Consider the following 10,972-nt stretch of genomic DNA (forward strand, 5'->3'; position numbering starts at 1 on the left):
CAAATATTGGGCTAGAAAGAGTGCTTGTCTGGCCCGCTACAGCTCTTCTTGCGTTCACGCCTGCTTTGGTCAAGCATTGGCATTGCAACCTTCAAGCTCTGCTCTCTGCAGGCTTGGCTTCTATTATGTTGATTTTTATATGTTGGATTTGTACCTGGGATACCACATTTCTCGTTTCAGACTGTTGCGCTCGATCACGCGCAGACCGGACTGCTCCCGCACGCTTAGCAGGCGGGCAAAGCGAGCTCGTTAATGCTCTGCGTTCCAGCGGCCGGACCATCATGCCCCCAGAAGGCCAATTTCATTTTGGCTGAACTAACAGCTTCAGCTGAAAATCATTAAAGGGCTGCTTGTTCTTGAAGGAAGCAGTGGGTTCCTGATTTGCAAGGTTGCCCAAGGCAATGACATATTAATACTAAGGTTAATGTAAGGTTAAAACTCTTACCTCGCGGATAATTTCATTCTTAAAAGGGATCTGATATAACCAATTCGAGTCACATTTTTTTCAATGGAAAAGATGGTGCATTTACTTGAGTTTCTTTAATGAACATTGTCAGAAGAATCAGCTGGGTCGGTGTTCAGAACACAGATAATCTCCCTTAGAGCTATTAAATGCCCTCTGCTCCCTTGGAGCTATTACATACCAATTATTAATATTTGTGTTTAATCTTAGCTTACATCTGAGGCTCCCGAAGCCCTCGAGAAACATTTCTCTATGCGGCAGCGCTGTGTTAGTGCTGGCTGGTGTTACCCTCGTCCCGAGGGGCCCCGTCCGAGCTTCTCACGTTGGGTGTTGTCCAAGAGCGCAGGCAGGTCCAGCCTCGAATTGCTGAAGGCAGCAGATAGATGTGCCGTGGGAGGGGAACCGCATGGTTCCAGGCCACGCGGTGGGAATGGACACCGGCTCTTTCTGCCTCGCAGCGGTGAGGAGCTGCGGTGCTGAACGCCCTGGTCAGATCACAGAGCAGCCCATGTCCTCCAGGTCCAACTGAGGCTGCTGAGAGCTCACACCGATTCCTTTGACAACCTCGTGTGATACTCTGATGCTTTACTGTATCTACAAGACCTCCTGCATCTTTGATAAACTTTCAGATCTAATTGATAATCTATCCATAGGTAAGACGTTTTTAGTTAAAATAGCCATTTTCTCTTTGATGTTTCTCCAGGGGTTCACTAATTAATATTAACGCAGTTTTTTCTCTCGATCCCGTCTCTCCACCACAGTCATTTGGGTTTATATTGGCTTCACCTCCTGGACTCAGATCCGAGCTGCATTTTAGGAACTACTGAGCTTGTATTCATACAGGCTCCAAAACATGAGATCCTTTCACTGTTCACTGATGTTCACTTTCTTTATTTTCCCTTTTTTTTTTTTTTACAAGCTGAATCTGATGCTCAGAAACTGAGCTCTCTCCGACTGCCAAGATGGTAATAAACGTCTGTCTCCCGCAGTTCAAGCCAAGAATTCACTGCAACAAGGTAAAATAATGATGTGTGGGGTTTTAGGGAGCCGGAGGGATAGAGGGCTTAGGTGGAAGTGGCATGCTGGACTGGTTGGGGCTGGGGAGCGCTTGTTCACTGCTCATCTGTGATAATTAGCAGTGTTTGTGGAAGACTGATTTTTGGCTGGCCGTGCCAGGCTACCCTGAGAAAACAAAGCAAAGGCAACTCAAAGCAAACTCCGATTATTTTGTGTGATCTGGCTGGTTCAGAGAGGGATTTTAACATGGGATGCTGCATATGTCCACTGGCATTGAGGACAGATGCAGTCCCAACCTAGGTAAGGTGTAGGCTCTTTAGTCTGCAGAGCTGAGAGCATTTTTGTCAATTAAAATCATTTTCCAGTGATGTGGGAGGGTTGTGATTTGGGTGGTTTTGCTCACAGCTTTCTCTTCCAAGCTCACCAGTCTCCCATCATTCCCAGCAAGGTTTTGTGAACTGATGTTGGGAATCTGTGCTCCCGGATCCCCTTCCCCTTTTGTGCTTCGGTCTTGAGAGAGTCACTCATGTGCGAGCACTGAGAGAACCCGTGTCTGGGTGCTTGGGATCTGCAGCTCACGTGAAGATAAAGTGGAGCTGAAGGCTCAGTACTTTGAAAAATCAGTACTGAGAGATTTCCCAAAAGTTACTCTTCAAAATTTGGTTTGTCCTGTCTACGCTTTGGTCAATCTCTGCCAGGTAGTGTTAGAACACTGTATAACCTCCTCTGGCTGCTCTAATGTGGCGCACACTAGTTGTTGGAAGGAAGAAGCCCTGATTTTGCAGGATTTCATAATAAGACAATGTTATGTGCTTATGGATGTGCGTGCTTTGACTTGAGATACCTTTTTCCCTGCAATTTTAGAGCTTTCCCTTTGTCCAGTAGAATATGCAGCTCCTGACAACGTTTGTTGAAGTTACTGTTCTCTACAAGTATTTGTTTTCACCCAGCATCATCAGAATCTCTTAAATGCTAACTAGTTTTTAATTCAAAGCCATTTTTTAATTGTAAGTCTCCCCACCAACTCACACCCCAAAATCCAAGGCAGCCTTGGATTTGTAAGTATTGTGCTGTAAAAATAGCAGCACGGGTGTGACCATCCATCTGGGTGCTGAGTTGAGAGACCCAGCCACGCTACTGAGGCTTGGTGTGATTGTCGTGATCAGGAGGGTGTGGAGTGACCATATTAAGCAGGAGGAATAGATAGATGTGTTATCTTTTCATTTAGCAAGTGCTACAGACTTTTTAGGCCCCAAGGCTTCCAGGAAAGGGAACGGGTAGAGCAAGCCTGTCCAGGAGCAGACCAGTGCGTGGGATTGCGTGTTCTGGGAGACATGGGGTGGGATCCAGCCTGGTTAGATGGATCTCCCTCAGGGATGGGTAGGGTTGATCCCAGAGCAGGAGAAGGCAGTCGGCTACCTGACCTCCGGAGGTTTCCCTGGGATCCTGTAGCTGGGTGATTCAGGGTGCGTTTCCCCATGGCAGGAAAGGCTGACATAATGTTTCACCACTGTTGAAAGAGAGGAGACTCCTGTCTCCCCCACATGCTCTGCTCCCAGCCACACTCTCCTAATTGATTTAGTTCACTGACTCAACCAAAACCACAAACCGTCCATAATTTTCCACTCTTTTAGCAGCTAAATCAGCTCTGCAAATGGCTGGCCAGGTAACAGAGGGTGCAGAGAAGAGTGGATGGGACCGCGTGGCTGGAGGAGGGTGGGAGTGGGTCTGCTCTGCCTCAGCAGCAGGGCTCTCCTGTGTTGTCTCAGCTGCACATGAAACCGCAGCCTTGGTTCCTAGCTGATGTCATCTTGAGAATCTACGTTAAGTGCTTGTGAAATGAGTTTCCTTTTGTTTTCTTGCTTCAAATTAAATCCAGTTTTCTCCTGAAACACAGATTTCTGCTGATGGTTACGAAGTGGAGAATCTGATCTCTGAAGACCTTGCCAGGAGAAATCGTGGTTTCCGCAGCGAATACTTTATCAAACCTCCAGTCCACGTCACGATCTCTTTTCCCTTCAACATTGAGATCTGCAGGATCAATATTGACATCTCATCCGGGGGATACCAAACCTTCTCCGGGCTTGAAGTTTACACCTCTACCTCATGCAATAAAACCTCTTGGCAGAGCCCTGAGGGTCAGTTCTCAGGTCTGGCCGGTCATCCTGTGTCCGACAAAGACACTTTCACACTGGTGGGCAAAGCTGTCTTAAAAAATCAAAGCAAAGTGACGTTCGGCCACAGAGGATTCAAGCCGAGGCCTCCCTTCCATCAGATGGAAAATGTCTTCTCCTACCCTGGCTCTGTATCTCAAGACCTCTGGAACAAAGGGCCTGCCTCGCTGAGCAATGTGTCGCACTTAAAAATCTGCATCACCCACGTGGCCGGAGGCGGCCTGCCTTGCATTAAAAGGCTGGAGGTGTGGGGACAGCCTGCCAAATCGTGCCCGCAGGAGGTGATCGAGGGTGTCTTTCAGGTGGCCTCCCAGTTCTTCGCCCAGGACGTCAGCAGCCTCAAGCCAGAGCTCTGGACGCCGATGGAGAGCGACTGCGTGCCCTTCAGTGCCAACGACAGCGAGCAGCAGACCCTCCGCAAGCTGGTGGACGTCGTCCAAGACATTCCTGAAGAATTCCTGGACCCCATCACTCTGGAGATCATGACCTTCCCCATGCTCCTGCCCTCTGGGAAGGTGATCGACCAGACCACCTTGGAAAAATGCAACCGGAGTGAGGCGTCTTGGGGCAGGGTACCCAGCGATCCTTTCACTGGGGTGGCCTTCAGCCAGCACTCGCAGCCCCTACCTCACCCTACCCTCAAGGCCAGGATAGACCACTTTCTCTTACAGCACAGCATCCCTGGCACCAACCTGCTTGGGAGGGCTCATGCCTCGGAAATGCTCGTACCTTCTTCCATAACAATGTCTTCTCTGAAAAGGAAAATGGACTGTATGGATCAGAGCTCTGTGCAGCCACCCTATTTTTCTTCTACAAACTTACTTGTCACGTCTACCTCAGAGAACAGTGCTAAAAAAATGAAAACTGACAATGACTCGCATTTGATCCAAATGGACTGTTCGACAGGTATCGTGGCTCCCTAAGTCACTTGTGTTTCTTAAGTGTCTTGATAGCCCGGGGCCAGGTTTTCAAGTCAGGAGGCTCCAGTACAGATTCCCATCCCGCCTCTAGAAAGCTTTAAGGCCGTTGTATTTTGCTGTTGATAGATGTCGTGGAAGTCAGGTCATCGTCTCGTTCACCTCCCCTCTCCTCAGCACAACCTGCCATCCTGGATGGTGTTTGCTCCCATTCTGTTTCACTTTTTCTCATCTCTAGGCTCATCGTTCTCGTGTCAACCTGTGCAGTCTGTTTCACAGCCCTCTTGTTTGCTCAGGTCGCCATATTTCCCTTTTAGTTCGTATTTCCTTTCTCCTCCTTGCCTTCAAGCCACTGTTCATGTGGAGACAACGTTTTTATCACAGTGTGCTGGTTTGAAGTTTCTTTGTCACGGGCAATTTACTATCCCAGACATCCAACATGTTCTTGCATCAGCAAGAAAATATGCAACAGCAGGAAAAGAAATGTCTGGTGGTGCAGTGGTGATGGCACAGGGAGTCCTGGCTGTTGTGGATCTTATCACAAGGAGTGAGGTGGGGAGGAAGGCGGGAATGGGGCACTAATCCTGCTCCTGGATTTCCCTAGCCAGGCACTGCCAGCCTGGGCTCTTGGTACAGCTGGTTCCCTGCACGCCCAGTGTCATCGCACGGATTGTGTCCCCAGGACAGGCTGGCTCCTTACCTTCTCACGGGGCTGCTCTTGCTGTGGCAGAGGCCGAGCTTGGGGAGCGTGTCGCTGCGCAGCCTCCAGTCCACGCTGATCTTAGTGCAGCAGCGGAGGGGCTTGGAACAAGCAGCAGCAAGGGAATTGCAGGCAGCGCTGCCTTCGGAGCAGGGAGGAGAGGACAGCACAGGCTGGGAGAGACTTGCCCAGGGTTTGCAGCTCGTTAAAGCAGAAAACCAGGTAGAGACATTAGACCAGGGATGTGACTTTTGTCTACGGGGGAAGGAAATGGGCACTGGTTTCCTTTCATCCTTGCTTTTGTCAGAGGTCTGGTAGCAGCGCCGCTGGGCAGAAGCTCCAGGAGGCAGAAAAACAGTTCAGACCTGCAACCCTGAGATAAATTCCCTGAGAAGCTGAGTGCTTTCACCCACCTTGGTCCCCAGCCGTGCCACAGCTTCTCACCAGTCAGCCAAGACAGCGTTGCGGCAACGCAGACAGACCTTTGGATCCACGGACCGCTGGGCGCGGGAGCGTAGGATACTCTTTGTAGGTCCAGCAGCTCCCACCCAGCAGCATTCAAGTGCTGGGGCAGGCTGGACTGGTGAGGAGGTGACAGTCCTTAGAAAGCAAAGATGATCTGTGGTTTAAACACCAAGGAGATTCACACCTCTCTCCCCAAAACGTGTTCCCTCTTGCAGTTTATTCTCCAATGACTGGCACCTGCAACCTCCTGTCCATGGTGAAGAGCGTGGCTCACGGGCAATTGCTCCTCTTGACTCCACATTAGATCTTTTCACCCAAATCCACATCTATTTTGCCATGATTGCTTTCTCCCTCGTTGACACAGGAATTCCTGAAACGTATTGGAGTTGCTGTCCGTGCAGCTTCTACGTGGATGTAACTGTACTTCATACCGCAACGCTTATATCTTCTATCGTTAAACTGAGTTACTGCTTTAGGTAATAATCCTGCTGGAGGAGGAAGGTAAACTTAAGCTGGGAGGAGGGAGAGAGACGTCTTTAGCAATCTCATATTTAGATGAGCTTGAAGAGAGCGGCCGTGCCTGTGAGGCCGTCTCTTGCAAGCAGTCTGGTCTGAGTAGGATGGTATAAATACATGGTGCACGGGTGTCTTCTGGTCACGTAAGGGCTGTCTCTCTAGGCAGGTAGGTTCAGTTTCCTTGTGTTCTCTAAACTAGCGGTCTGTAATGCATCAAAAGGTGGCCCTCGGCTTCTGATTGCTGTTAATGCCTGCTGGTACCTGTCATTTGCCTTGTCTTTCTCCCAAAATTGCCCAGAAATGTTCCGAGGAAAAAGCTTAGGTGGTTCTTTAATTTTAAACAAATTCTTTAAAGACTTGGTAGAAAATAATTGATGTTTGGTGGTACCGGCAAGAGTAGGAAGAAGTCAGACTGCACATTTCTGCTCTGATCTCTCAGTCTAGAGCTCATTCTGTGTTTTAGGAGGAATCATTAGTTATTTTTATTGCAGAGGCGTGTAACAGCTCCCGCTGGGAATGTGCCCCAGCCCCACAGGAGCAGGGACTGCCCTGTGGGGTCCTGGAGCTCCCGGGGGAGCCATGCCCGTACATAAATAAAAGCACGGCCCATGGAGCTCGTGCTTCAGTATTTCATCAGCCTTGATTGCTGTAGCAAATGTGCAGCACTAATTCAAAGGTCTTCCTTTGGGAGATGGATTTAACAGAATTAGTCATGCAGACACCATTCTCTTAATGCATAGTCTTAATTAACGCCTTCGTATTGCACAGGACAAAACGCTGCAGAGAAGGGTCCAACCCGGTGCCTTTGGCTTTATCCCTTGACTCAGAACTGGGACAGAGAGAAAAAAACAAGTCCCCCAGATTTTGTTAGTGGCTTAAATGTTCCCAGTTAGCTGCACGAAGCAAGCCTGGGAGTACTGGGCTGGGACCCTTGGTGGAGCAGGCCGGGATTTCAGAGAGAAATGGGTTTCTGGATTATTTGGCATTTTGGCCTGGTTCAGACCTGCAGATACAAGCGGGCACCTGAATGTTCGTTGGCACTGGGGCATGACATGAATGTCTGACAGTAATCCGTAGGGCTTTCCATCTTTAGGACCCAAAGGAGATGAGGCACTACATCCCTATCCTGTCACTCTCAGAAAAGAGACCTCTTGAGAAAACAAGTGGCAGAGAAAACAAGTGGCAGAGCTCCTAAAACCCCGAGTGTTGTGCCTGCGAAAGTTCAGAGGCAAAGCAGCATTTCTGTTGCGCATTGACAGCTTTCTTTTTCCCGGCATCCGCTTCTCGAGCTTGTGCTTCTCTTTGCAGATCTCGTCTCTCACGAACAGAAACTGTCGGAGAGTTTGGACACTGCCTTGAACTCGGCGCTCAGCTCAATGCCCTCGTTTACGGCCAAGCTGATGAAAAGCCAGCAGCAGGCGCAGAGCGAGGGAGGCTGCAGCAGTTCGTGGAGCGTGGGCACCCTCCTCGGTAAGCAACAAGCGCCTCTGGTTCACCTTTGGGAGCGAGAGAGGAGAGGAGAACTGGGACTGGGTTAACAGGGAGGGTTGTGCTGCTGCTCAGCATCTTTCTATGCCTCTTCAGACCCCAAAATACTATACATTCAATATAAAAATATTATGTTGTCTCCCAGCAAGCTTTACTTAACAATCCCTAACTACTGCTTTTTTATCTCAGCAGTTTTAATGGTTTATTCTCCCAGTGAGGCAGATTAGACCTTGTTGACCCCCAGAAGGTGAGGTATGGTGTCCATGTCCACAGTCAGAGCAGGCTTCAGCATGAATCCTATGATTTGCCCACGTTGTTGGCTGTCGCTTGTCTGCGCTGCCCAAGGACGATCCTGGATGCGTTGCGCTGAGACACGGTGCTCAGCCCAGCCTGCACGAGGTTAGTTCAGACTGAGCGCTCGCCCCGTGTCAAGGCTTTGGCTGTTCCCAGAGCTCTGCGAGTTGGGCTGAGTGGCTTACATGTTGCCAGTGAGCTGCACAAAGCGAGCTGGGGAGTTGCTACGTGGGTGAGGAATGAGTCTGGTGCAGAGATGCAGCTGGAGAGGTGTAAATCTAGCAAATACCATGTAGCATGCTGAGCCCTAACAGGAACAGGTAACGGTAGCAACGTCACAGGCCAACCAGCCAAGTGTGTGCCCAGAATCCCATCAGGTTTGAATATATATAGGCCAGGCTGTTGAGTCCTCGCAGTTTTCATCACCCCTGCTAGTTAGGCGTGCTAATCCAGCACTGTATGCATACCCAAACTGATTTCTTCGGGGTGCAGGGAAGCATTGAACCTTCATGTGTCCCTCCGCAAGCCAATGCCCTAACTGCTGGCTTGCTCCTCTTCTTCCCCTGAGCGAGGATCTGCCTGCTCGTGGCAGAGAAGAAGGTTCAGAGGGACCAAGTGACCCTGAGAACGGGACGGGGCTGTGCAGCTCCCAGTGGCTGTCTCTCTCTCTCTCTGAATAGCTTTTGCTGTTTGGCAGTGACATTAAGCTATTAAGCTTTTTCCTGTCCCCTTTAAAATTGCTGCTGTTTAAGAGTTGACTGAGTAGCCCTTGATAGGTAGTGTGTGACAGGAATGCAAAGTGATACCTCAAGCGTTTCACTCGGGAATCGGTGATCTTAATCCAAGCGTTGGAAAAGCGGAAGGGAGGCCGATTTAGTCTCAGTAAAAGTGAAAAGCCCTTTACAGTCATCTGTCCTCAATTAAAAGCCTGATGGTGCAAATGCTGACGTGATCCATCCCCTCTCAGCACAGCCTGCCCCAGAAGCTAGACCGTCCCCTTTCCTTACGGTGATGATAGAGAAAACGGGCCACGGTCCTGAGCCATGAGCACCTACCGCTGTGCCATACGTCGCAGAAAGCGGGGCCCTCGGCTCCTAGGCAGGATTGCGCACGTAAGGGGTGGCACAGCGTGGACTTGTCACCCCCCCTGACCGAGCCGCTTCTCCTGTCGCCTTTGCAGAGCACGGCAGGAGCAGCCAGACCCAAGGATGCGCTTCCTGCGGCAAAACCTTCTCCTCCTATTTCAAAACGGAACCCGTTTACCAGCTTCCCTGCGGTCACCTCATGTGTCGCCCGTGCTTGGCCGAGAAGCAGAAGTCTCTGTCATCGATACTGTGCGGGAGTTGTAAAAGGTCAGCGGCCACGCACGACGTCAGGAGGGTTCACTTCTGAGCCCTCGGCTGGCGGAGCCCGCCGGGGGGGGGGGAACAAGGGGCCGTCTGTATTGATCCGTAAGAGGACGAAGGCCGTTGGAGAGCTTGCCAGATGAGCACCCGTAATGGCGGAGAGGACTTGGTCTTCTTGTGCTTACAGAGTAGTGGGGGGTGGGGGGTTAGAGCGTCGCGCCGGAGCAAAGCGATCTGAGGATAATAAAAGCCATAGCTTCTTTAACAAGGAATATGTATTTATACGGAACTGATTTCCACCTGTCGCACCCGCCCTCTTACCACCATCCCAGTGGCTCAGTGGTTTAGCATAGGTGCCTTTTGGACTGTGAGTTTAGCTTCCCTTTGAGTTAAAACCATTTACATATTTGACGAGCAGCCATTCGGTCGTGGACCAGGCGAAATCCTTGTGGTTGACAACATGCAAGCTACCTGACTTCTCCCCTTCCCCGCCTCACTCCCCTCCTCCCTGCGGTGCCCTCGCTCTGCCGCAGGAGCACGTCCTTCATCCTGGAGTCCAGCAAGTCACAAAGAGAGGCCGTGGTTAATGCGTGAGTAACCGGCAGCGATCTCATCCTGCTCATACGAACTCTTGTAGAAAAGCCATCGCATTACACCAAATGTCACTCTCGGTTTATGTCGTGTGACTGGACCAGCTCCCGTCTGGCTGATAGACATTTAAGCCTTAATAAAATTATGTTTAAAGTCAGGTTCTCTTTCTGACTCGTAATTGGTCTCATTGTGAGTCTTAATGATTTCGTGGCGTGAATCTCTTTGCAGAGTACTGAATAAATGGGCTGGAAAAAGCCAAGGAAGTCGACACAAAGGATCTGCAGACCTTTTTTTTTTTAGAGGGGTTGTCACAGCAGCTGCATGGACCGTCGCAGGGTTGAGACTCTCATACCTAAACCCGAGGAGGTCTGGTCTTGAAAGAACTGTTCAGAAAAAAAACGGAAGGAGAATCACTCGGATCTCTTCTGTGTCCAGCATGTCCTGGACGTGGCAAGGGTAAGGTGACAGCAGAGGGGTTTGTCACCTGTATAACCCCCTGCTGTTGCCACTTAATTGGTAATTTCTCTCCGCGGAGCAGACGTTACTTGCTGATGTTCTGTGCCAGTTTCTCTGGGGTAACAAGCCTCCAGCTCACTCAACTCACCTTTGCATGTAATACCTTTATTCTCTTAAAAGGCACCTACTTGCTGAGCAACCCATAACGTTCGTGGCTTTCTGGTCACAGGAGATAGTCTCATCAAGCAACTGAAACACGGCTTTGTATCAGCGCTGAACTGATCTTGCTTTTCATCTGCGTCAGTGGGAGTTTATAATCCATCTCCGTTTGTAGCAAAAATAGGAAGTCCCCCATCTTTAAATAATAAACGGTTAGAAAATAGGCAGAAAAAATCCTAAAAATCCTACAATTTAGAGGCAGCAAAAATCCTCTTAATTCTGTGGTGTTGTGTTTGCAGTGAACCATCCCGGCGTGATTCAGCTCTCACACCTCCTCCGCCCCACACCTCTGGGGAACGATCGCTGCCGGAGGAGCTCCCCATCCG

At 50.0% G+C, this 10,972-nt stretch overlaps 1 protein-coding gene across 2 annotated transcripts; it reads left to right on the forward strand.

Moving 5' to 3' along the window:
- Positions 1-1,356: 1,356 nt before the first annotated feature.
- Positions 1,357-9,426, forward strand: UBOX5 (U-box domain containing 5). Of its 2 annotated transcripts, XM_009588106.1 has the most exons (4): positions 1,357-1,479; positions 3,378-4,560; positions 7,561-7,722; positions 9,215-9,426. In XM_009588106.1, exons 1-4 carry the CDS (start codon positions 1,426-1,428, stop codon positions 9,424-9,426), a joined length of 1,611 nt encoding a protein of 536 aa, XP_009586401.1. In that variant the 5' UTR covers positions 1,357-1,425. The 2 variants fall into 2 exon arrangements, with proteins under 2 accessions (XP_009586401.1, XP_009586402.1); XM_009588107.1 differs by lacking the exon at positions 7,561-7,722.
- The last annotated feature ends 1,546 nt before the right edge of the window (positions 9,427-10,972 follow it).

Source organism: Fulmarus glacialis, unplaced genomic scaffold (genome assembly GCF_000690835.1).
Source record: "Fulmarus glacialis isolate BGI_N327 unplaced genomic scaffold, ASM69083v1 scaffold42561, whole genome shotgun sequence".
NCBI classification, from domain to species: Eukaryota; Metazoa; Chordata; class Aves; order Procellariiformes; family Procellariidae; genus Fulmarus; species Fulmarus glacialis.

Excerpts from the sequence above, each read along its gene's own strand:
- UBOX5 (XM_009588106.1), top strand. The coding sequence starts at position 1,426 with ATGGTAATAAACGTCTGTCTCCCGCAGTTCAAGCCAAGAATTCACTGC. Across the intron at positions 1,480-3,377 it reads CAAGAATTCACTGCAACAAG|ATTTCTGCTGATGGTTACGA; the intron begins GTAAAATAATGA and ends CCTGAAACACAG. Across the intron at positions 7,723-9,214 it reads GAGCGTGGGCACCCTCCTCG|AGCACGGCAGGAGCAGCCAG; the intron begins GTAAGCAACAAG and ends TCGCCTTTGCAG.